The sequence below is a fragment of the Narcine bancroftii genome, chromosome 2 (assembly GCF_036971445.1).
Source record: "Narcine bancroftii isolate sNarBan1 chromosome 2, sNarBan1.hap1, whole genome shotgun sequence".
Taxonomy (NCBI): domain Eukaryota; kingdom Metazoa; phylum Chordata; class Chondrichthyes; order Torpediniformes; family Narcinidae; genus Narcine; species Narcine bancroftii.
In genome coordinates this window covers 41,648,435-41,675,697 of record NC_091470.1, presented here as the reverse complement: position 1 = coordinate 41,675,697, position 27,263 = coordinate 41,648,435, and the positions used below count along the sequence as shown (strand labels likewise).

General features: G+C 39.2%; 1 protein-coding gene across 4 annotated transcripts in view; it reads left to right on the top strand.

The window, feature by feature from the left end:
- dync1h1 (dynein, cytoplasmic 1, heavy chain 1) overlaps window positions 1-26,730 on the top strand; it is a 114,260-nt gene extending 87,530 nt beyond the window's left edge. For 2 of the 4 annotated variants that reach the window (XM_069916423.1, XM_069916420.1), the window contains exons 57-78: window positions 1,778-1,931; window positions 2,017-2,163; window positions 3,015-3,165; window positions 3,896-4,149; window positions 4,626-4,760; window positions 4,878-4,972; window positions 5,191-5,368; window positions 7,022-7,097; window positions 7,206-7,366; window positions 7,668-7,779; window positions 7,898-7,958; window positions 8,082-8,205; window positions 9,627-9,740; window positions 11,148-11,318; window positions 12,543-12,760; window positions 12,903-13,006; window positions 14,829-15,040; window positions 18,166-18,319; window positions 19,954-20,096; window positions 24,406-24,574; window positions 25,159-25,286; window positions 26,373-26,730. In XM_069916423.1, coding sequence (XP_069772524.1) covers window positions 1,778-1,931; window positions 2,017-2,163; window positions 3,015-3,165; window positions 3,896-4,149; window positions 4,626-4,760; window positions 4,878-4,972; window positions 5,191-5,368; window positions 7,022-7,097; window positions 7,206-7,366; window positions 7,668-7,779; window positions 7,898-7,958; window positions 8,082-8,205; window positions 9,627-9,740; window positions 11,148-11,318; window positions 12,543-12,760; window positions 12,903-13,006; window positions 14,829-15,040; window positions 18,166-18,319; window positions 19,954-20,096; window positions 24,406-24,574; window positions 25,159-25,286; window positions 26,373-26,501 — 3,190 coding nt within the window. In that variant the 3' untranslated portion in view covers window positions 26,502-26,730. The other 2 variants (XM_069916421.1, XM_069916422.1) reach the window with 2 other exon arrangements.
- The last annotated feature ends 533 nt before the right edge of the window (window positions 26,731-27,263 follow it).

Below are 27,263 nucleotides of genomic sequence, written 5' to 3'. Positions count from 1 at the left end.
ATTTCCAATATTCCTTGAAAACCAAGCCTCCCTATGACTTCCAGCCTTTCCTTTGATCCTCACTGGGACATAACTACTCTACCCTCAAAATTTCTTTTTTGAATATCCTCCATTTTTCATTTACACCCTCACCTGAAAATATCCTGTCCCACTCAATACTCCCCAAATCCCTTCTTATTCCTTCAAAATTTGCTCTTCTCCAATCCAGAACCTCAACTTTAGGCCCCTCCTTGCTCTTCCCTAAAACTACCTCAAAACTAACAGAATTATGATCACTAGATCCAATTGGATCTCCAACATTGATGCCTGATACCTGACCTAGCTTGTTCCCTAACAGGAGATCCAGTATTACACTGTCCCAAGTCGGTTCTTCTACTAATTGATTCAGAAAACAATCTTGAACATATTTAACGAACTCTAGCCCATGCAGCCCTCTAACTGTATGGGTATCCCAATCAATGTGAGGGAAGTTAAAATCTCCCATGATCACTACCTTATGATTCTCACACATATACGTTATCTCTCTACACATTTGTTCCTCTAGTTTTCTTGACCCATTTGGTGGTCTGTAATACACCCCTATTAGCACCCTCATGCCTCCTTCACCCCGTCAATTCCACCCAAACAGCCTCACTGGACGATCCCTCCAGACCAACTTGCCACCTCACGGCAGTAATGTCCTCCTTAACAAGCAGAGCAACTCCTCCCCCTTTTTTTACCCCCTGATCTATCACATCTAAAACATATGTATCCTGGAACGTTAAGTTGCCAGTCCTGCCCCTCTTGTAGCCAGGTCTCACTAATTGCCACAATATTGTGACCCCAAGTATCTGTCCATGCTTTAAGCTCATCTACCTTGTTCACTATGCTTCTTGCATTAAAATATATGCATTTCAGAGAATGACCCTCACGTACATTCTCTTTTCTACCTTCTACCCTAATCTCTAGCTAAGTGTGAGGTGATGCATTTTGGAAGGACAAACCAGAAGTCTAAATACAGGGTTAATGGTCGGTTATGTAAGAGTGTGGATGACCTTGGGCTCCAAATCCATGCATCCTTCAAGGTTGCTGCAAAGATTGATAGGATAGTTAAGAAAGCCTATGGGATGCTGGGCTTCATTAATAGTGGGATTTAGTTCAAGAGTAGAGAGGTCATGTTGCAACTCTACAAATCTCAGGTAATGCCACACTTAGGTTATTGTTCATTTCTGGTCACATTATTAGAAGGATGTGTAAGCTATGGAGAGGGTGCAGAGGAGATTTACCAGGATGTTACCTGGAGTGGAAAAATAAGTCTTGTGAGGCAAGGTTAACAGAGTTGAGACTTGTTGCTTTAGAATATAGAAGGATGAGAGATTATGAGAGTAATAGAGTGGACAGCCAGTGCCTGTTTGCCAAGGCAGGAATAGCAAACACCAGAAGAGTTGTACAAAATGAAGGGAGGGAAGTTTAGGGGAGACATCAGGGATAAGTATTTTACCCCGATAGTTGTGGCTTGCCAGAGATGGTGGTGGAGGCTGAAACATTTAGGTGGATTTAAGAGACTCTTACATGGATAGAAGAAAAACAGAGGGTTACAGGGTAGGGAGGGTTTAGTAATTTTTTAAAAGGAATATTTGGGTCGGCATCGAGGGCCAAAGGGCCTGTACTATGCTGTAGTGTTCTGTGTTCTAATTTCATCATCCAGTTTTTCATTGTATTGTTTATGATATTTTGCTATGAAATCTAGTCCTTATGTTTCTATTGCCTCTTCCTAAAATATTTCTCTTATGAAAAGGTACCCATTAATTATTGATCCATCTGGTCAAGCCACCGAATTTATCATGAATGAATACAAGGAACGCAAAATTACTAGGACCAGCTTCTTGGATGATGCCTTCAGAAAGAACCTAGAGAGCGCATTAAGATTTGGTAACCCATTACTTGTTCAGGTTAGTGACACAAATACATTATGTAACAACTTTTTGCTTTTGATAGTTTTTGTATATTTATCATGTTTATCTCTTTTATTTTTAGGATGTTGAAAGTTATGATCCAATATTGAACCCTGTGCTGAATCGTGAGGTTCGCAGGACTGGGGGTAGAGTACTTATTACTCTTGGCGACCAAGATATTGACCTATCACCATCATTTGTTATTTTCCTGTCCACCCGAGACCCAACAGTAAGTCACTTTTTAAGGATATTTACTTATTACATATATTTTCCCATTCCTGGATAAATGAAATTATAGCATAAATTATGTAAATCCATGATTTGACTCCAAAGAAACAGTTGCAATGTGTTTATTTAAAGACCTTGGTTTACTTCTAGTTACGCTGATTGCAGTTTTAAAATGTTCAAAATTCAGTTTTTAGAAATTTCTTGAGTGCATAGTGCAGGCTGCCAGAGGAGGCTGTTGATGCAGGTAGTGCATTTGGATAGATGCATGGATAGGATGGGTGTAGAGAGATATGAGCTAAATGTAGGTAGCTGGGACGAGTGTGGGTGGGACATTTTGATCACCCTGGTCAAGTTAGGCAGAAGTTTCCACATTTTATGATATTGGCATTGGAGGGATTGTTAGCTGAAATAACTGCAACACTAATTGTCAAGTTAGATAGTAGTTCAAAGATTTCTCAGTGCTTGGGACAGATTCCAATGGCAATTCTACACTATGATGGAAAAAAATAAATTCAAGAAATTTCAGAGATTTGTTTATCACTGTTTTGAAGTGGGTTTAAATAGAAATGGTTGTTGGGAAAAAAAATTTAGTTGTAAATTTCCTACCCACTGCTGCATGTACTGTGTGGAACTCCATTCAATAGTACCATCTCCCTTGACTGCTGAGTTGAATTAACCCTGTGTCACAAGTTCCCTGGATCACTTGATCTTTTGCCCAATCAGCTTCCTGCTGATCTGAGCTTTTCAAATCCAACTGCCTGAGTTACCTGATTCCAATTGCTAGGTGCAGCCTTCAGATAAACTCCCTTTTGAAGTCTGCTACATGGTCATTATAAATGCTGTCTTTTGTAGGTTGAATTCCCACCAGACCTCTGCTCTCGTGTCACATTTGTTAACTTCACGGTGACTCGGAGCAGCTTACAAAGCCAGTGTCTGAATGAGGTGCTGAAGGCTGAGAGACCAGATGTAGATGAGAAACGTTCTGACCTATTGAAATTGCAAGGTTGGTTTTTAGTATTCATTCATCCACTGAATCATTTTGTATCAATGAGGTCTGTAATAATTCAATAGGCTAATGAGATCTTAGAAATTCTACATATTAAAATGAAATGTACTTGTTAGAACTATTGCAAGAACTTTCATAATCTTCAGAGAAGATAGATTGATGTTGAATGAACTGTACATAGAAAGAAGAGGTACAAGGACTGCCTAAAGAAATCTCTTGGTGCCTGCCACATTGACCACCGCCAGTGGGCTGATATCGCCTCAAAACGTGCATCTTGGCGCCTCACAATTCGGCGGGCAGCAACCTCCTTTGAAGAAGACCGCAGAGCCCACCTCACTGACAAAAGACAAAGGAGGAAAAACCCAACACCCAACCCCAACCCACCAATTTTCTCCTGCAACCGTGTCTGCCTGTCCCGCATCGGACTTGTCAGCCACAAACGAGCCTGCAGCTGACGTGGACATTTACCCCCTCTATAAATCTTCGTCCGCGAACCCAAGCCAAAGAAGACATAGAAATTACAGTACAGGCCCTTCATCCCATGATGTGCCGACCTGTATCAACCGACTCAACAAGCACAAAAAAGTTCATTGCTGTGCTTGTCATGCAGTAATTTTTATAAATTATATTGTTTCATTTTTTGACCTCTCCATCTTGAAGCTGTTACCTGTCAATTTAAAGTAGTTGAGATCAGAGTTCCAATTTTTGGTGACATTATTTTTGATAGGTGAATTCCAGCTTCGTTTACGTCAGCTAGAGAAGTCTTTACTGCAGGCTTTGAATGAAGTTAAAGGTCGTATTTTGGATGATGACACCATTATTACTACCCTTGAAAATCTGAAAAAAGAGGCAGCAGAGGTAACCAGAAAGGTCGAAGAAACAGACATTGTTATGGCAGAGGTAGATGCTGTCTCCCAGCAATACCTACCTCTTTCTACAGCCTGCAGTAGTATCTATTTCACAATGGAAGCAATAAATCAGGTAAAATTAAATAAATACATCTTCATTTTATACAAATGAACTTAACAATGATCCTGCATGCCAAGTTGATTTTTGTGAAAGTACACATTTGCCCCCATTAAATTAACTGGTATATTGGGGAATAGTCTCATTTAAAAGTGATCTGGGACATCTTTCTTTAACAAGTATAATGTGGAAAAAAGAAGTCTGTCTAATATTTTGTGTGACATCGGGTTATTTGGGGTATAAAGTGACATTTTGAAAACTTTAGTATTTTCAAATAATTTATTGGTTCATAATTGTAATAAAGTCTTTATAATAGCTTTATTGTGGCTCAGAGGTATGCCAGTACCTATTATTAACCAGATAATTGTGGCATAATCTGAATCCACACGAGACTTTCCTAACATCCATTCTTGATTTCTAAAATGTAAAAGATTCAGAAAATTAGGAAAATTTTGAGTTTGGATAATCTGATTTTGTTATTTTATCAATAGATCCACTTCCTCTATCAGTATTCTCTTCAGTTCTTCCTGGATATTTATCACACTGTTCTGTACGAGAATCCAAATTTGAAAGGAGTTAAAGATCATACACAGCGCCTCTCTATTATTACAAAGGATCTTTTCCAGGTACATTTGAACAAATTGTTTAAAGAAAGGTTTGCAACTCTAAATATTTAAATAAAAATCACTGTGTTTTATCAACATGAAGATAATATGTTATTTTATATTGAATTTATATTATAGGTGGCATTTAACAGAACAGCAAGGGGCATGTTGCACAATGATCATATTACCATTGCAATGTTGCTGGCTAAGATTCGCCTGAAGGGCCTAACCAGGTAATGGTGTTGATTTGAGAAAACTTAATAATTTATAAATAATTCATTGTGGAATTTTCAATCTTTCCTGTATTTGCATGTTGTATTCTACAATGTAAGAAAGGTTGATAGGTACTGTTTATTATTTGTGAAAACTATATTTTTCTGAATAAATGTAATAAACATTCATTTTAAGCAATATTACACACAAATACCAAACTTGAAACTTGGTTTCACAGCGAACCATCAACATATGATTTGGAGTTCCAGCATTTTCTTCGTGGTCGGGAGATTGTACTGAATGGTTCCTCTGTGTCAAAGATAGATTATCTCACTACAGAACAAATCGAGGGAATGGAGAGACTGAGTCGGTTGCCCATCTTTTTTGATCTAATTTCTAAAGTTCAGGAGGATGATGTAAGTTGCATTAACTTGTAATATTTTGTGAAAATGTTGCTTTGACTCCACACCATTTTATTGACTGCATTTGTCTCTGGTTGGGGAAATGTGAGTTTTTTTATACATCTGATAAGATAAGAATTTAAAAAATTATTTATTAATCAATTTATTCATCATAACTTGTCTCAAAGGCCAGCACCATCACCGTCCTTGATTAATTACCAAATTTGTTCCTCTTGCTACCTGATCTGGTGTTTACCCGCCTTTGGAAGGCCTTGTTTACCTATCATTCTTATTCTTTGTCTCGTGGTCCTTTATCACTTCACTTCTTGGATTTCTATAATTGACTTGATTAAGTGAAGTGATCTGATTTAAGTAAAGGAACTGCATCAGTGTTCTTAGTAGTAAACATTTAGCAACAATATTTTGGTGAAATTAAGTAGTTTAATTGAAAAACTCCGTTGGCCATGCTCGACTAGAAAATGGAATTCAATACATTCAAATTTTTTAAAACCGCCACTACTCGTAAAACTTAGCTTGCTATATACTGCTTTAACTATTTCCTAATTTGCCTGACCAATTTCAACAATTTATGTTTAAAAAAAATGTAAATCTATTGGGATTGTGCCATTTATTGTAAGACTTCCCTCATACATCCTACGGCAATGTAACTCTTTGCACTTTTCTTTATTAAATTTGCTCAGCATGGTTAATCTACCTGTCAGTAGCTCCTGGAAGTCTGCTGCCACAACTTTCTGTGTTTGTATAGCTTGTGTTATTTCAAGTCCAAATTATTAATGTGTATAAAGAAAAATAATGGTCCTTGTACAGCCCCTGGGGAACATATTGCAGTCCAACAAAATATTTTGCCTATAATTGCTAATTTTATTCTACTGCCATTCTTTAAACTAAGATGTAGCACTTGGAATTCTTTGGTTTCATTTGTTCCACCCCATTTATAAGAACATGAAAAATAAGGGCAGGAATAGGCCATCTGGCCCAGCTAACCTGCTAGCAGTTCATTATTAAAGATGTCCACAATTTCCATCCGTGCTTTCTTCATCAATCAAGAATGGATGCAAATGAACTGCCATTTTGTCCACAAAAACAGAAACTTTTCTATTACCTGCGAAACACAGAAGTCTGCAGACACTGTGATTGTAGTCAAAACACAGAAATCCTGGAGGAACTCAGCCAGTCTCACAGTGTCCATAGGAGGTAAAGCTGTAAGGATTCAGGCCAAAATGTGGGTAATATATCTTTACTTCCTATGGATGCTGTGAGACCAGTTGAGTTCCTCCAGCATTTTTGTGTTTTGACTTCTATTACCTGCCTCTTTTCAATTTTAAGCTCAACAAATATCTCAACCATCCTCGTCTCAGACTCCAGGCATCACCTTCCTTGCTTACTTGCCCAATTTGCTCCTTTGTTCCTCTTGCTACGTGATTTGGTGTTTACCCACCTTGGTAGACTTGTTTTACAGTCATTATTTGCCTCTTAGTTCTTTTTCACTTCACTACAACATTTTGAAAATGCATCTTTTCTGGTTTGCATTATTTCCAGCATCAGAACTCAAATAGTTTAAAATATGATCAACTAAACAGCAACTGATTTATAAATTTAGTTTCAAGTTTAATTTTTGGTGTAATTTATATTAATCTTTTAATGCAGCAATTTAACATTTGGCTGGAGAGCAGTTCACCTGAACAAACAGTACCTTTTCTATGGCCTGAGGAGAAACCTTTCAGTAAGCAACATGTTTTTAACATCAATGTTCATTGACTATTGGTGGAAGAATGCATTACTATAATTATCCTTGTGTCAAGCGATGTTAAAGATATTTCCTTTTGTTCAGCTCCCATTGGGCAAGCATTGCATCGACTGCTTCTGATCCAGGCTTTCCGGCCAGATCGCCTTTTGGCAATGGCTCATATCTTTGTGGCTACAGTTTTAGGAGACAGTTTCATGTCGACAATTGAACAGCCACTAGACCTGGCAACTATTGTGGATAATGAGGTATAAAATTGAAACTTTTTTTGTTTTCAATGCCGTTATTTTTATCCCTGTAAAATCAGTCATTAAAAGAAATGTATTTGACTTATTCATTCATTCCTGATATTTTGTCATCTATGAATGGATAGCTCTTACTAACCACAATATTAAAGTGCGTATGAAATCGATATATTTTTAGTCTTTTGGAATTATTTTTCCCATATTGACATTTAAGATTAGCTTGTAAAACTAGTTTGGCATATAATGTAAATGTTTCTGTACCTAGTATGACTATTGAAAATGAGCTGCTTGTCATTTTTTTTAGGTGAAGCCAAACACCCCTGTCCTCATGTGCTCTGTACCTGGCTACGATGCCAGTGGGCGTGGAGAGGATCTTGCAGCTGAGCAAAACACACAAATTACATCAATTGCCATCGGTAAGAATTCTTTCAATTCAGTAAATATTATTTATTCACTGAAATATAACAGCTTTTTTTTTTAATTATTTGAGATCTAAAGCTGATGTTTCAATGGAATACTATTATCTATATGTAGGTTCTGCAGAGGGTTTCAACCAGGCAGAGAAAGCTATTAATACAGCTGTCAAGTCTGGCAGGTAAATTATTCCACTTCTTTCACTTGTTCTTTGAATATGTGAATAGAAATCTTCAGAACTTTAATGAATATTGACAATGAGTATGTTGCATTGTAATCAGCCTAAACCCCATTATCTTAAAAGGTGGGTGATGTTGAAGAATGTCCATCTAGCTCCTGGTTGGCTCATGCAACTAGAGAAGAAGCTGCACTCCTTGCAACCACATGCTAATTTCAGGCTGTTTCTTACTATGGAGATCAACCCCAAGGTAAAATATCAGAATCCAACTGGTGTATATGTGCATGTAAAAGTTGACCCACCCCCATCTAATTTTGGCCCCAAAATCTGGTATCTTCCAAATATCATGTGTAAAAGTCAACTCCCCCACCCCAATTTCTGGCCCCTGCCATCTGTCCACCATGGCTTCTCGCATCCCGGCCTCTGACTCTCTCCTAGGCCCCGGCCGCTCACCCATCTGAGCTCCCGACCCCCTCGACTGACACAGGCACTTAGCACGGTCAACACTAGTACCTGTGTAATAGAGGACCCCCTAAATTTTATGCTAGAAATTGGTCCACAAGATTCAACTATTAAACGTGTATATATGGTAACATTACTTACATTTTTGAATTTTGGGCTTTATTGATATTTTGAGGCCATCATGTTGAACTAACGAGACCACACCTGAAGTTGTCAGCCAGCGAAAAGCGTTTATTACATCGTTATCAGGTTTGATATGGACACACAACATGTGACCTATCTAATGACCTCGTGACGTAGCTACGTTGAGTAGGCCAGTGCTTCTCAGTAGACCCATGGGTGCTGCCTCGTGGCTGTAGTGGCTAGTTGCCAGTTGATAGGAGGCTGTTGTGTCTAGCTGTCACAAGACAGGAGCTGTTAGCACTGGTTCTGTCCACTCCCTCCAAGTGTACAGCTGCAATTTGACTATTTAATAGCTATTTGTATATCTCACACGTAGCTAAAACCATAAAGGTGGATTAATTAATGTAGTTCAAGATTCCTTTATTGTCATGTAATAATACCGAAAATGTAATATTACATGAAATTTTGTTTTGCCGCTTTTGCCTGCTATTAATATTGCCCCAATGCCCCTACAGTAAGAGAAAGGGAAGCAAAAGAGAGTCCTTTAAGAGATACTGAGTGTCTGTGGATTTACCTCCAGTACTCCTACAGCCACGCAGACTGCTGTTCAATCCAATTACAACCCAATCTCCAGATCCAAACCTCTGATTTGCAGTCAAAACAAATATTTTGTCTTTAGTTAGCCCTGTTCAACTATCAGTAAAACAAAAATGGTTTAACTGGTCAGTAGTGCACTGTTTTGCATTCATGCTTTCTCTTAGTCACTTTTTATATTAAGATTCATTATTGACCATAAAGTGAATTAAGTTGGTGGTTATTATTTTGTAACTAAGCACTGGAAAAGTGAGATGTTGTGGTTCTCCAGCAACTTGATTAAAAGTTCCATTGTTAGCAGGAATATGAATGGAAAGATTGCATTTTAATTTAGGAAATGAATATTTTTTTACAGAAGTTTATAATTAAATGAGAGTTAAGTGTTTAAAATTTTAGTGAACTGCTGTTCATTTTTGATTTAGAAATTCAGAATTGTTTTTAGAAGGGCAAATTGATTTGAATTTCTCAAATAAACTTTTAAATTTTTTTCAGGTTCCGGTGAACTTGCTGCGAGCAGGTCGTATATTTGTGTTTGAACCACCACCTGGTGTGAAGGCTAACATGCTGAGGACCTTCAGTAGTATCCCAGTTTCCAGGATGTGTAAAGTAAGAATAAACTTTGTTTTAATTCCAAAGTTTAGTTGATGAAATTGTTATTTTTAATTACCACTCTAATCAAATCCTATTAGTAGACAACATATAGTTAAAAGGGTCATGATTAAAAAGCTGGTGACTGTATATTTTTAAACTTTTGCAAGGATATGAGCTTCCATATATTACATGCTATACACACAAATTTTAAAATGTTTTTCTATAATACACACTGACTGTAGGATGAGTGAACAACTGTAGCTTGTTAAAGGGGGAAACACTTGAAGCTTCAAGATTCTGAAGTAGCTTGTTGCTTTGCAAGTCACTCATGATTGGTACCAATACTTTAATCCACTTTTCCTTCGTCCTTATTGAAAACATTGAATTCTTCTAAGAAACTATTAAAAAACAAGCCCTGCCTGTAGTTCAGATAGTTGGTCAGTCTTGTGGGTTTCTCTGTCAGACTTGCATGGTCATGCTGCTATTGCAGCATTATCACAGCAGTTAATTAGTTCCATTATAATGTCCTGAATATTCATTAGGTATTTGCATAGGGATCCAAAATGGTGGCTATCTAGGATTAATCTTTTTTCCAAGCTATAGTAATATGATTTGCTTTCCTCAATTTGTTTATTAATTTTTCTTGTATTTTTATCTTTTATCTGAAAACAACATTTTATTCATGGATGTCGTCTGCACACCGAAGCTAGTGTTTTGGCGCCAAACATGACCTGTCGTGACCCACCCCCATCCAGTGCCGTGTCTCAGTGCTCCGACATGTCGGGTGCCTGAGGCAACTTCAATGCGGACGGCCGCTGGTCCCTATCACCTCCCCACTGCCATCAGTTCCCGACACTTACCCACATCCACTGCTATCGCCGGTTCCCACTCCTGCCCAGGAGTCCAATGTCACTGGAAGAAGTCTTTAAAAAGACTCCAACCTGAAGATGATGGTTACCATATTTTCAGATGTTTCGCTTAGTTTGAGCCAGTTTATGTTTGAAGTTTTACTGTTATGTTTTACTTAAAAATAAAAAGTACACTATTTAGTCTATCTTTATCTCACTTCATTTACCATACACCCCAATCCAGAGTCTCTTCTAGTTGGAGTGTGTCTTTGTTTTGCCTGAATCTGAAATCAGCACCATGACTTAACAAGTCACCGCTACTATTATTCTGTTATCCAAAAAAAAAGTGTCTGGCCCCAAGGGTTTTAGATAAAATATTATGTACCTATATTTTAATGTAACTAAATGTCAAAACAGTTTTACCTTAATACTTCACTGATATTTTACAATAATTTACTATGGTTATTTAAACCTAATAGTTCAACCCTAAATTCTCAGGAAAACTCTACTATTTTAAATAAAAACATTTTTGAATCTGGAACAAACCTTGCATAATTATATTGATTTTTTTCAGGCACCAAATGAGCGTGCACGTTTGTATTTCCTCCTGGGCTGGTTCCATGCTATTATTCAAGAGCGTCTACGATATGCGCCTTTGGGATGGTCTAAAAAGTATGAATTTGGTGAATCTGATTTAAGATCAGCTTGTGATACAGTGGATACATGGCTGGATGATACAGCGAAGGTAAATATTTGCACAGAACATTAAAAATAATGCAAAGACAATATGGCATTAATGTATCAATTAAAATCAAGATTCAGTTTATTGCCACGTACACAAAATACACACAAATCTTTTTGTTTGCCCTGTAATCCTATGGCAACCAACATCATAAAGGACACCCTGATCACAACCTCTTCTCACTACAACTTTCAGGTAGAAGGTTCAGAAACCTGAAAACCAGCACCTCCAGGTTCAAGAACAGTTTCTTTCCAATAGCTATGAGATTTTCGTGGCTGAGGTTTTGCATCTCTAAGGTTTCCCTTCAAAATTTCCCTCTGAGATGGAGTTGGAGGGGGTGTTATGGGAATTATCTTGCAGGGCAACTGGGCAGTAGAACCCTGCAGAAAATCACTGGAAGATAGTAGTACCCCATTCCAACCACATCCATCGCATTGCAGCCATTATAAAGTAGAACATCGCTACTAATATGGCTATTGTGAGTGTAGGATGGAGAGGGGATAATGTCAGGATTTTGGAATAAAATTAAAACAAATAACGTGGATGTTACTGGAAACTGCCAGTTCCAAATGATTTTGACATTTGCCCATTTAAATGGGAAGTAAGACTACTTGGGTTGAAGTTAATTACCTGTAGCTGTGGAATCATGTCTAATTTCAAACTCTGAGCATTAAAACATTTTGAAATTACTGATTGCACTTTAATTGGATGTTATGCAATAGGCAATAAGCTTATTGATATTTGTATTACTGAGGGTATTCAAAGATATGTTTTTGAGAATCAGAGAACTGAGTCCTATGGAACTGGCACAGAAGACGTGGCTGGGGACAGATAAACCATAATATTGAGAAGTGGTGGACCCTAAAAGTGCTAAGAGGCCTATTTTGTGTGTGTTCAAGTGTTTTTGTTTTTCCCTGGGTGCTGACATTAGAATGTTTAGATAATTGTTTTCTATCTAAAAAGGGACAAGGACTCAAAGTAAGCAATCACTTTAGGGGACAAAGATGAGAAACCTAAAGATTATGAATCTTTTCGAATTCACTACCCCTGAATACTTATTGCATACATGATTATTTATAACATGGATTTTTGGCATGTGTGCAAATACGTGGGGTTGAGGGAGGCAACCAACACTCATAAAATCGAATGGCGGGTAGGTTTAAAAAATTGAAAGATTAATCAAATTAACATAATTAAATTTTAAAAATAGTTCTTTCTTTTCTGCAGGGACGCCAGAACATTTCACCTGATAAGATTCCTTGGGCAGCTCTGAAAACACTGATGGCACAGTCCATCTATGGTGGCCGTATTGATAATGAATTTGACCAGCGATTGTTGAATTCCTTCTTGGAGCGTTTATTTACGACCTCTAGCTTTGATAGCGAATTCAAATTGGCATGTAAAGTTGATGGACACAAGGATATTCTAATGCCAGATGGAATCAGGTAATGATCATTCTGTAAATCTAATTGTTTTAAACACCAACTAAATCAAGGTAGCATTTGTGGAACCATTATTTACAAAATCGACATCTAAACTTGGAACTTTTTTTATCATTTTAATTAACAAACAGTGATTTGCATTCAGGCGAGAAGAATTCATTCAATGGGTTGAGCTGCTTCCTGACACTCAGACTCCATCCTGGCTAGGTTTACCAAACAATGCCGAAAAGGTCCTCCTAACTACCCAGGGTAATTACAAGATTTCCAATTACTTTGTAACAGTTTCTAAGTACAAGTTAAAAATATTGCATTTTGAAAAGCTGAAGGTATTGCAGCAAACATTTTTCCCAGTCTTCTTGCATATTGAAGTCATCTATGACCACCGAAGAAATGTGCATTTTTTTTACATGCCTTCCCTTACTCCTGTTGTAATTGTCTTCCTTACATGCTAGCTCCTATTTGAAGGCCTACATGTAACTCACATCAGTCTTTTCTCAACTCTCCCCAGAAGGATTACATATCCTTTGTCCCTTCTCACTAAGGATTTGATTTTAATTTTGCCAACAAAGCTACCCCACCCACTCTGCCCATCTTCCTATCATTGATAGGATATGTATCCTTGGCTGTTTAGCACCCAGCTGTGAGCCTCCAGCAGTCGCATCACTGTTGATGCCCACAATATCTTGTCTATCTTGTTTTGTACACTGCATGCATTTAAAAACAATTTAGTGCTATATTCACCATCCTTTTTACATTTTTAGAAAAGGATAAACTTTGCTGTTCTGTCTTTTAAGGAGACTTCAATAACTCTCTTGCACCCTCCTTTTCTCTAACTTTATCCATGCTTTTTCACTCGAATCCAACCCCATGCAATTTAGTTTAAAGCCCTATCCACAGCCAGTCATGTGATCCTGAACAAAGCATGGTTCAAGTGGACTTGTCCCATTAAATCGGCTCCCTCCTTCCCCAATACCCCTTAAATTCAAACCCACCTCCCGCACCAGTGTTTGAGCTATCCATTTAACTCCATAACCTTATCAATCCTGTTTCAATTTGCAGGTGGCTCAGGTAACAGTCTGGAGATTATTACCTTTTTGGTTCTGGGGTTTTTTAAAATTTGGTGCCCAACTGCTCAAATTCCTTCAGTCGAGCCAAACTGGGTCTACCAGCTCCAAAATCATACTGCACATTTCTTGGCCCTTACATATGCCACCCTCACACAGTGGATGTTCCTCTTAAGCCTTCTTCCTGTTCCAATTAATTACCTTTACCTTTTACTGGTTCTCCTTAAAAATGCCCCCCCCCCCCCTTGCTCATCTCACACCAACTCCCATTGCTGGACAATTATACTACACCTCTTCCCACTCTGTCTCATCCCTTTTCCCCAATTTTTCAATCTGAAAATAAATTTGTATATATGAATACTTATCCTGCATGAATTTTGCTTATATGTCTGGATATGTGTCTGCGTGTTTTGCACTGAGGACTAGAGTACACCTTACAGGTCTTTCAACCCACAAAGTTGTGTTTTATTTTGTACACCCTTTGCTTTGCAATTATATTTTAGTTTTGTGTAAAGGATATTAACCTAATCCAAAGCACAGAGGTGGATTATTTAATCAGATAAATACTTTAATAATTTAATTACAATGCAACTAAAGTGTTTTTCTCCTATTTCTCTTGTTCTTTGAAGAGATTCTCTTTTTCATAGCTAACTCTTGTGCCTGTGTTTCCAGAGGGTGATTGTTTTCCATTGAACAATGCTTGATCCATGGCTAGCATGAATTCATGTGCTTGTAGCAACACCATATCACTGACATGAGCCAGACCCTATTCTTTAGCACCTATGTTTTTGTGCAGTTTGTTTGACCATCAGCAACCTGTGAGATTTTTAGATGAAATTATTCCTGCAGCATTGGTCACTTCCATATCTTTGTGAAAGAAAGAATAGACTCTTTTCAGCTATCTTCTCAGTGTAAATTTTTTTCTCTTGAAATTATTACCGTTTTAATTGAGAAGCAACCTAGCCAGGCTGTCTTTTAATCAATTCCTTGTTGTTCATCTGGTTCAGGCACTGATATGCTCAGCAAAATGCTGAAAATGCAAATGTTGGAAGATGAGGATGATTTAGCTTATGCTGAAACAGAGAAGAAGCAAAGGACAGGTTCTACTTCAGATGGAAGACCAATTTGGATGCGAAGTCTTCACACTACAGCCTGCAACTGGCTGCAACTTATTCCAAAGTCACTTAACCATCTTAAACGCACAGTTGACAACATTAAGGTAAGGTTAAGGATGGTTTTATGTCTTAAAATAAAAGGCAAAGGGGTTTTTTAAAAGGCTGCTTTGCACATAGATTCTACCCCTTACAAGATTTGTATGGAGCAATGTAGCAATGTTTTTGTGCCATTTGGCAGCCACTGTTGTCCACTCAGTGCAAACCACTCCATCAAAAGCGCAGTTGAAAATGGCATGGGTTCATTCAGCCCAATCTTCTTTCTTCATCAATGACCTTTCTTCACTTGTAGAAGAAGTTATGTTCACTAATGAGTGCATAATGTTTAGCAGCATTCACAACTCTTCAGATAATGAAACAGTTCACAACCAAATAGAGCAAGACCTGGACATTATCCAGGCCTGGGATGATAGGTGGAAAGTAACATTTGTGCCTCAGAAGTGACAGGCAATGACAATATCCACCAAGAGGAAATCCAGTTATCGCCTCCTGACATTCAAGGACTTTATTATCAGTGAATTCTCCCACGATCAGAATCCTAGGCATTACCAGTGGTCAGATGCTGAACTGGAGTAAGTACATACACAATGTGGCTACATGACCAGATTGAAGGCTAGGAATCCTACCATGACTAACTCTCCTCCTGACTTCCCAAAGCCTATTTGCCATCTATGTGGCTCAAGTTGTAACTGTGATGCAATACTCTTTATTTGCCTGGATGAGCAAAGCTTCAAAAACACTCACGAAGCTTGACATCATACAGAACATTTGCAGTCCACTTTATAGGCAACCTATCCACAATCACTCACTCAAATCGATACTGACTCACAGTAGCAGCAGTTTGCACCATTTCAGCAATTTGCCTAGATTTAGGGAGTACCTTCTAAACCTATGACCTATCATTTAGGGGATCAGGGTCAGCAAATGCATAGCAACTTCACCATCTGGAAGTTGTCCTCCAAGTCACTCACCCATCCTGACATAGAAATGTATATCGTCCTTCACCATCATGGAACTCCATCCCTAACAGTATACAAGGATGGCTGGAATGCCTTGCCAGGGATGGTGGTAGAAGCTAAAATATTGAGGGCATTTAAGAGACTTAGATACATGAAAGAAAAATAGAGGGTTATAGGGTAGGGAGGGTTTAATACTTTTTTTTAAGGAAGGGATATATGGGTCTGCACAACACTGAGGGCCAAACCCCTGAACTGTTCTACGTAAGGATTATAACCATTCGAGAATGCAGTTCACCATCACCTTCAAGGGCAATTAGCAATTAAATGCTGACGCAGCCTGCAAAAACCCACATCCCCTGAATTAATAAATATTGGAAAGCCTAAAACGTTTGCTATGTCTGTATAATTGAGCACGAGCAGGTCCAAGGAACAACTTCCTGTTTAAATTTTTGTCACTTGACATTTTGACAGATCCATTGGTTTTGCTATTGTTTAGAATTGTAGGAAAATCAGTCCTGATTTTGATGCTTTTTTTTAACCTCTTTGATGGTAGTTAGTCAAATCTACTGTCTGCTGGATGGAAAGCGTCCTTAAGCAATGATCCCAGTAAACGTTAATGTAGTGGTTAGTACAACACTATCTTCAGTGCTTGACGTCCTGCTTTGCGGAAACTGCCAAAATGTTTGGCCTGGAAGAAAACTGAGGTCCTCCATCAGCCAGCTCCCCCACATCTCCATCGGGCAAACAAAACTCAAAATGGTCGGCCAGTTTAACTATCTCGGCTGCACCATTTCACCGGATGCGGGGATCGACGATGGGATGGACGGCAGGCTCGCCAGGGCAAATGGCGCCTTTGGGGGACTACACAAAAGAGTCTGGAAAAACAACCAACTGAAAAACCTCACAACGGCGCATACAGAGCCGTTGTCGTGCCCACACTCCTGTTCGGCTCCGAATCATGGGTCCTCTACCGGCATCACCTACGGCTCCTAGAACGCTTCCACCAGCGTTGTCTCCGCTCCATCCTCAACATCCATTGGAGCGCTTTCATCCCTAACGTCGAAGTACTCGAGATGGCAGAGGTCGACAGCATCGAGTCCACGCTGCTGAAGATCCAGCTGCCTTGGGTGGGTCACGTCTCCAGAATGGAGGACCATCGCCTTCCCAAGATCATGTTATATGGCGAGCTCTCCACTGGCCACCGTGACAGTGGTGCACCAAAGAAAAGGTACAAGGACTGCCTAAAGAAATCTCTTGGTGCCTGCCACATTGACCACCGGCAGTGGGCTGATATCGCCTCAAACCGTGCATCTTGGCGCTCACAGTTTGGCGGGCAGCAACCTCCTTTGAAGAAGACCGCAGAGCCCACTTCACTGACAAAAGGCAAAGGAGGAAAAACCCAACACCCAACCCCAACCAACCAATTTTCCCCTGCAGCCGCTGCAACCGTGTCTGCCTGTCCCGCATCGGACTTGTCAGCCACAAACGAGCCTGCAGCTGACGTGGACTTTTACCCCCTCCATAAATCTTCGTCCGCCAAGCCAAGCCAAAGAAAGAGATTACAGTGCCAGCAACCTGGGTTCAAATCCAGCGCTGTACGTAAGGAGTTTGCATGTTCTCCCTATAGCTGTGTGGATTTATTCTGAGCACTCAGGTTTCCTCCCATCCTTCAAAATATTTGGGGGTTGGAGTATTTGGGCAGCATGGCCTCGTGGGCCTAAAAGGCCTGTTACAATGCTATGTCTAAATTTGAAATCTCTGATAGAAAAAACAGAGACCCCAGTGATCTTCTTTAATTAGTCCTATCACTTCCACTTGTGCCTTACTGTAAGAAAACTATTGTCATCTAGCACTGAAGTTGTGAAGTCACCTGTTTCTGCCATCTCTTCACAATGCCTCACTTTCATCCCTAGACCCACAAAAATGATGATCGTCAGATTTTAATTGAGTCTTTTATATCCTTGTGAATCTGAGCTTGGTTCATCCATTCAAAATACTTTTCCATCTCCATTTTCCCCATCAATTTCATGGTTTAACCACATACAAATGTTAACCCTTGCCTCTGCATTGAAATGGCACTGTTGATAACTTTGACCATGGTGAGCTATTCCCTACACCCATCTTCCATCAGTGGCTCTTAATGAACCTTAGTTCAGTTAAAATATATATTAGCATTTTAAATACAAGAGTGATATAGGTGTTTATCTTTATAGGATCCATTGTTTAGATTCTTTGAAAGAGAAGTTAAGAGCGGGGCAAAGCTTTTGCAGGATATTCGTCAAGACTTAGCTGATGTGGTGCAAGTATGCGAAGGGAAGAAGAAACAGACCAATTATCTGCGGACGTTAATCAGTGAAATGGTGAAGGGTAAGAATATTAAACTGGATTAGATATTTTGAAAAGTTAAATGTGTCGCTTTTGAATACGTTCTGAGATGTGGGGGGTGGAATTGAAAATTGCTTGCATTTTGAAATCACAATTATGTGCAAGGGTTGTGTAAAATTAGATGTTCTGAGATAATTTGGCGTATAGAAAGGGTAATGGCAAGTTTCTTCATTCTCATTTACAGAGCTGCTTTATGCATGGAAGTGTATTTACTTGTCAATCATATCCTAGTCTTCTATTCCAAACCAATAATCCTCTTGGGAATTGTTGAGATGCAATATACTGGACAACAGTGTAGAAACCTAGTTACCTGCCTTGGTGGTAGAAAACATGCTGAGTTTTTTTTTTCTTGCATATTTTTTTATTATTAAATTTTTTATTTTTCACACCATAACCACATTAACCATGATACATACTTTTTCCTTTTCAAATATATACAGTGCCATTTTCTTCCCCCCCCCCTCCCTCCTCCCATCCCACCCTCCCTACCTCCCCCCTCCCATCCATTTAAAGTACAAAATCGAAAACATGCTGAGTTGAAAACATTAGCCAAAGCTGCAATGGGCACCTTATGCTGAAAATGCTATGTTTGTCTTTATTGCGAGAAGATTCAAGTCAAAGAGTAAAGATGTCTCACCGAGGCACTACACAATTATAAGGACATCTACAATATTTTGCATTTTTTGTTTCCTCTCTCCTTAAAAAGGAGATTCTTGCTGAAGGGGCTGCAGCAAAAATTACCGGGAGTTACGGAGATGGCTTGAAGAAATGCTCAAAAATTTTTTTGAAAGCTCAAAAAATAAATATTTGGAGTTCCAAGCTGAGGAGTCTAGAGCTTAGATGTCTTAGCATTGAAATGGACATATTTCTTCTCTCAAAGGGACTGTCGACTCCCAGACCTTGATTACAGTTGAATGAAATCAACAGATTTTTGCCTGTTGGGGGAAATTGTATTAAATAGCAAGGTGTTTCCTGAGGCCATATGGCTAACTCCTGCTTCTATTAAGGTTATGAATTAAAAATATAGCCCTTGGTTTTTTTAAGTTTGGGAATTCAGAGACAAAATGCAACTGTTCCGATGCTACAGCTTAGATCAATTATATCAATGCTGATAAAATGAGATGGCACCTTTAAAAAAAGTTGAACATCTGATTCAATCCAGCAAAGTGTCTTAATCAGAGTTTTAAAGACTACGTTTACAACAGTAACTCTAGTATTTTGTCCTCAAATCTATCTATTCGTGTAGTTGTCTAGCTTGATGTTATGTCGCTTTGAAGGATAAATCCATTCCTGCCTGTCCTAAACAAATCCTGTTAAAGATTCAAGGGAAGGCTTCAAAATTCAAAGAAAATTTGTAGATGCATGCTTAACTTGTAGCTTGTTGACAAATATTTGATCAGCTGCAAATAAATTGACTCCTATGAAAAACTGAAACTGGTCTTTTGTTATACAGCTTTGACTACTTGTTTCGAGAAACTGGAGTAAAATGAAATTAAATTTTGATCTGGAAGCAAGGTTAAAGGATCAGAAGATAAGTCAGGATAGTAGTTGAAACCGTATGAAGTTATACATTTTGAAAATTACAATTCAGGTTTCTCTTACCCAAAAAAAAACAGGTATTTTGCCTCGCAGTTGGGTCCGTTACACAATCCCTGCAGATATGACAGTTATTCAGTGGGTGTCTGATTTCAGTGAACGCATAAAGCAGTTGCAACAGATATCCCAGGCAGCGTCCACTGGTGGTGCTAAGGAATTAAAGGTGGGTGCATATACCTATTAATGATTTTTATGTAGTTTAATATCTGTATTGGAATATTAAATATTCCAATACAGAAACTGTTCTTTAAAAATCTGTATAGCTATGTTTTGATAAACCACTTCATCAATAATTCCATGTGTAATACTAATGTAGAAATAGCAGGTTTCAGTTTGTTCTTATGCTCTTGAAGTACTTGTAATGGTGCAAATTCTGCTGCCACATAACTGCGTGCCTGCCCCAGTGGCACATTGTCGCAAGCCCCTTTTCCACTGGCACCTTGTCCCAGTGGAAAAAGAAAATTCAGCACGCTTGTGTTAAATGACGTCATTTCACACTGGGGATTAACCACTACTCCTATCCCCGGCATCATCTGATGCCGGTGTGCTGATAAAACCAGTGGAAAAGGGACAGCAGAAAATCACCCATTTCCAGTTGAAGGTAGAACACTGATCCCAGTCAAGGGTGGCCCAGTGGAAACCATATAACCATTTACAGCACAGAAACTGGCCAGTTCAGCCCTACTAGTCTGTGGTGAATATTTTCTCCCACCTAGTCCCACTGACCCACATTTTGCTCCAAACCCTCTTGTCCATATACCTATCCAACTTTTCCTTGAATATTAACATCCCGATCTCATTTCTACCACCTCTGCTGGAAGTTCATTCCACACCCCCACCACCCTCTGCAAGAAATTCCCCCTCATGTTTCCCCTAAACTTTTCCCCTTTTACTCTCAATCCATGCTCTTGTTTGAATCTCCCCCACTTCTAAATCACCCCTCAATCTTCTACGCTCCAGGGAATAAAGTCCCTGCCTGCTTAATCTTTCCCTGTACCGTAAACCTCTGCACTGTCTCTATTTCTATTTAGATCCTTCCTGTAATTCAACCACCAAAAATGCACCTAGTATTCCAAATTTGGCCTCACCAATGCCTTACGCAATTTCAACATAACACCCCAACTCCCGTATTCAATACCCTGATTTATGAAAGCCAACATACCAAATGCTTTGTTCACCACCTTATCCACATGTGATTCAACTTTCAGGGAATAATGTACCATGACTCCCAAATCCCTTTGTTCCACTAATGTGTATGACCTATTTTGATTAGTCCTACCAAAATGTAGCACCTCACATTTATCAGTATTAAAACTCCATCTGCCATCTTTCAATCCACTCTTCCAACTGTCCTAGATCACCCTGAAAGCTTTGATAATCTTCCTCACTGTCCCCAATACTGCCAATCTTTATCATCTGCAAATTTACTAATCCAATTTGCCACCCTATCATCTAGATCATATATGTGACAAACATCAGTGGACCCAGTACTGATCCCTGAGGCCCTCCACTCATCACCAACCTCCAATCCGACTAAGAATTTTCCACCACTACTCTCTGGCATCTCCCATCCAACCAGTGCTGAATCCATTTCACTACATCATTAATACCTAATGCTTCCACCTTCCTTACTAACTTCTTATGCAGAACCTTGTCAAAAGCCTTATTAAAGTCCAAATTAGACAACATCCACTATTTTCCCCTCATCAACCTTTTTAGTAACCTCCTCTAAAATACTAAGATTTGTTAAACATGATCTACCACATACAAAACCATGCTAATTACTCCAAACCAATCCCTGTCTTTCCAAATAGTTGTATATACCATCTCTTAAGAACACTTTCCATTAATTTACCCACCACCGACATCAGACTTACAGGCCTATAATTACCAGGTTTACTTTTGGATGGTTTTTGAACAGTGGAATTACATGAGCCACCCTCCAGTCCTCTGGCACTTCCCCCAAGGAATTTTAAATATTTCTGTCAATGCCCCCAATATTTGTACACTCACCTCCCTCAGGGTCCGAGGGAATATTTTGTCAGGACCTGGAGATTTATCCACCTTGATCTTTTTCAGTGTAGCCAACACTACCTCCTCATTAATCCTCATCCTCCCTACCATATTTCTTCACTTCATCTGGCTCAATATTTTTTTCCTTATTGAATACTGAAGAAAAAAAATCATTTAAAATTTCTCCCATCTCCTTTGACTTCTCACGGAGACTACCCCCCACCCCAATCTTCAAGGGGTCCAATTTTATCCCTCACTATTCTTTAACTTTTAATGTACCTATAAAAGCCCTTTGGATTTATTTTTATTTTGCCTGCTAAAGTAGCTTCACAACTCCTTTTAGCCTTTCTAATTTTTGTTTTTTTATGCACACTCCTTGTATTCCTCAAGAAATTCACCTATTCCTTGCTGTTTATACCTGTTGAACACATCACTCTTCCTCCGAACCAAGTTCCCAATATCTTTTGAAAACCAAGGCTCCCTACAGTTTCTAACCTTTCCTTTAATCCTCATGGCAACATATGGCTCTGTGCTCTCAAAATTTCTCCTTTGAATATCCTCCATTTATCTGCAACATTCTTCCCTAAAAATGTTATCCCAATCCACACCTTCCAAATCTTTTCTCATCCTGTTGAAATTTGCTTTCTTCCAATCAAGAATCTCAACCTTTGGCCCATCTCTTTTCTTTTCCATTACTAGATTAAAACTAATAGTATTGTGATCACTAGACCCAAAGTGTTCCCCAACACAAACCTCTGTGACCTGACCTATCTCATTCCCTAATAGGAGATCCAATATTGACCCCTCTCAAGTCAGTTCTTCTACTTATTGATTAAGAAAACATTCCTGAACACACTTAACAAACTCTTACCCCATTCCGCCCTCTTACTGTATTGGTGTCCCAGTTAATGTTTGGAAAGTTGAAATCTCCCATAACAACCAACTTATGTTTATTACACGTATGTACAATATCCTTACAAATTTGCTCCTCTGATTCCATCAGCCAATTTGGCAGTCTATACTACACTCCTATTAATGTTTTCATGTCTTTGACATCTCTCAATTCTACCCAAATAGCCTCACTGGAAGATCTTGTCACAGCACTGCTATAATGTTCTCTCTTCTTCTCCCCCCCCCCCCCTGTTCTATCATGCCTAAAACAACAGAATCCTGGAATATTTAACTGCCAACCATACCATACAACTAAGTTTCACTGATGGCCACCATATCGTGTGTCTGTCCATGCCTTCAGCGCATCCTCCTTATTTATAATGCTCCTTGCATTAAAATATATGCACTTAGAGAATGTCCTCCACATATTCTCCTTTACCACTTTCCCTCTTTTACATTCTGTTCCTTCCAATCTAGGTGTTCTTCCTCCCTAATCTCCATACTCTCATTCGGATTCCCACCCTCACCAAACTAGTTTAAACCCTCCCCAACAGCTCTAGAAAATCTGCCTGCCAGGATATTGGTTCCCCCTCCAGTTCGAGGGCAGCCCCTCCCTTTGGTATAGGTCAGACTTTCCCCAAAAGAGATCCCAATGATCCAGAAATCTAAACCCCTGCACCACCTCCTGAGCCATTCATTCATTCTCCACAACTTCCTATTTCTATCCTCACTATCCCGAGATTGCCACCCTTGAGGTCCTGCTTTTCAACTTCCTTTACTCTATGTAATCCTTCTTCAGGTCCTCATCCCCACTTCTATGTCATTGGCCCCCACATGGACAACAATTTCTAGCTGCTCATGCTCCCCCTCCAGAATGCTGTGAACTCTATCAGAAACATCCCTGACACTGGCACCTGGGTGGCAGCATACCAACCGGGAGCCCCGATCTTACCAGCAAACTTCCTATCTGCTTCCCTAACCAGCAAGTCCCCAACTACAAGAGCCCTTCTCTTTTCCCCCACTTCCCTTCTGAGCCAAGTGCCAGAAACCCAAACTCCAGGACATGTCCTCTGTAGATCATTCCCCCCCCCCCCCCCCCCCCCCGCATGGCACGAAGAGCTTCTTATCCTGATACACTGCGTAGCCAATTAACTGAGATGCCAGTGGAAAAGGGGGCTACAAACAGAGCAAATACTCAGTTATGCCAAGGAAAAAGTTGCAATTTTTTTTTTTAAAAGCACATCCTTTAATTTATAAAAACTGATTAAAATCAGAACTAGTTGTCTTATTTATTTGAATGGGATTGTTGTGCTGGCACAGGCTTGCAATCAGTCTTATGGAGCAAGTTATAACCTTGTACAGTGTTACAAATATGCTAGGCATTGATGAGGGTATTTTTACTCTACTTTTAATAGGTCATCATATAGATGGCCCACCATTTGCAAACAATGATGTATTACCAACTTTATATTTTTATACATTCTATCATGGCACCCAACTCCTCCCCGATAAATGAACCTTTTAATATTTAAAATCAAAGTCCACTTGTGTTTTCTTTCCCCTTGTAGAATATCCATGTTTGTCTGGGGGGCTTGTACGTTCCAGAAGCTTATATCACAGCAACACGGCAGTACGTGGCTCAAGCAAACAGCTGGTCATTGGAAGAGCTGAGACTGGAAGTCACTGTTACAAATAATCAGAACTCAATCCTGGATGCTTGCAGTTTTGGAATAACAGGTTAGTACAAACCATTTCCAGTGACAGTAGAAACTGTGATGAGTTGGAATGAAGTAGATTGGTCATAAGGGAATTAGTCACATTCCAAAACAGCTGTTATCATTTAAAACTTCATTTTGTTTGAACTACTTTGCAGTAATATATGTACATATCTTCAACATTTTCACAAGCATGCTTCTGACTCGAGTCCTCAGCAGTTGAAAATGTTCACGTTTTTACCATTTTACATGACCTTCAATACTTGAAAATGACAATTTGCCACTAGCAAGATTAATGTCCAGTTGATAGCAAAAAGGATGAGGTTCCTATAAATCTGAGATACTTTCCAACAGATTATGCAATTATGAGTGTCTAAGACAAAAGTGCTCATCTTGTTTCCTGCACTGATGATAAAGCTAAAGGCATGTGGGTTGTAAAAACAGTGTATTTTGTGTACACTTGGAGCCCAATTCCCATGTTATGTTCCTCCCTTATGATTTTTATCTATGCCACATTAAATTGACAACTAGGAACATAATTCCAGCCTTTTGGGAAAAAAGGCTTGTACATTCTAAATATTAACAACAGTCTTTGCTTTTACATAGGCCTGACACTTCAGGGTGCCACTTGTAATAACAACAAGTTGTCCTTATCTACTTCAATATCCACTGAACTTCCTCTTACACAGCTTCGGTGGGTTAAAGAGACACATGCTGAAAAAAAGGCTAATGTGGTGAGTGATTGACTTGATTATCTGAATGTGGAAACAAGGGCAAAACACAGTTGGTGTAGCGGTTAGCACAATACCTTTACTGCACCAGTGATCGAGATTGGGTTCAAATCCTGCGCTCTGTATGTAGTTTGTACGTCCTCCCCATGTTTGCATGGGTTTTCTCTGGGGGCTCCAGTTTCCCTCACCCTTCAAAAACGTACCAGAGTTAATGGGTGTAAATTGGGTGGCATGGACTTGTAGGGCCGAATTGGCCTGTTACTTATGCTGCATGTCTTTTAAAAAAAAAACTCAAGTTTACTGCTAGTGCCATAGTGAGAGGTGTTGCTTTCTGAAATATGATCAAATGTGCCAGCTGATGTACAGGTAGACGCCAACTTACAATGGGGTTCAGTTCCATGACACACTCTGGGGTCTGCCTGATAACTAGGGGTATTGGTGTCACTTCACAACCCACATTGTGATTTAGAACACATAACACAGGTTGCTGTCACGCTTTCCCTCCCCAATGACAGCAATCTGCGCAAGGGTTCCAATTTTTTTTTATTATAAATGGCATTGGGTCCAACAGAACAGGTTTCCTGAATGTCACAACAAGAGGAGCATCAAAATAATGATGTTTCTGGGTGGGGGTGGGTGGTGGTGGCAGTTGGGAAGTGATCTGCTCGTGCTGTTTGGACAGAAGCATTTCCTTCAGAGAAGGAAAAGCAACCTTGTGATACAGATAGACCCCGACTTACCTTTATTCAAAACAGGTTCTGATCATCACAAGTTTGAAATATCATGTCGGGGTCTATCTGTGGTATCTGGCTATAACAGGGTTAATTGAGTTATTTAACACTACAATTGATGGATTGAAATTTTGATCGACTGGATCAATGATTATAAATCATCTGTGAGCTCTTAACAGGACAGATTTAAGAGCTAAATAATCTGGCTTATTCTTGGTTGCATTTCTAAAATCCACCTAACTTTTAAGTATTTGCAGACTAGTTTCTAATCAATCGACAATATTTAGAGGGTATTTTGTTTCGATAGTTCTAGCATTTGTATTGGTTTAAGAACATTATGATCTTTTTCTATTTACAGGTGACACTTCCTGTATACCTAAACTTCACTCGTGCAGACCTGATCTTCACTGTTGACTTTGAAATTGCAACCAAGGAAGATTCTCGCAGCTTTTATGAACGTGGGGTTGCATTGTTATGCACAGAGTAGAAGCTACGTTAGAGCTTGCAATTTATTTCCTCAACTTCTGGTCATGTGCTAAATGCCATCTAGAACTAATTATTAGCAATGTTTCAAAGTAATGAATGGTTTTTAGAAGGACTCTTATCTGAAAAATAATAAAACAAAATTGTGGCTGGATTCAAGAGCTGAGAAATGTAGCTTGGAATTGTGATTTATGGCTGCTTTTATGGTTAATAAAATTACACATCATGATTAAGTCTTTTCTAGTAAATTCAAAGATTAATTTTTAATCCAATTAGTACTTTCCCAATGTTTGTCGATAGCAGTGGTTCTCAACCTTTTTTCTTTCCACTCACATATTCCCTATGCCATAAGTGCTCTGTGATCAGTAAGGGATTGATTGAGGTTTGAAAACCACTGTTTTAATTGTACCTAATTGACTCGTTATGTGCACAGTTTCATAACTCCAGAGGAAATGGGCCAATGACTGTTTTTCTCAAGCAAAATATTTCAGTAACAATTAGGTCTAGAGCAGTGATTCTCAACCTTCCCACTCCCATATCACCTTAAGCAATCCCTTACTAATCACACCACCGATGACATAGGGATTACTTAAGTGGAAAGAGAAAGGTCCAACAATGCCCATTGGGAGGTAGCTACTATATGGCAAGCTAGAGCCATTTCCTTGCTATTGCACATCTACTTCCTCTTCTCCCCAACCCATAACAACCTTACCATATTCTATTGAACAGTAGAAGTACTGCTGCTCCTATGTGGACATACAAGACC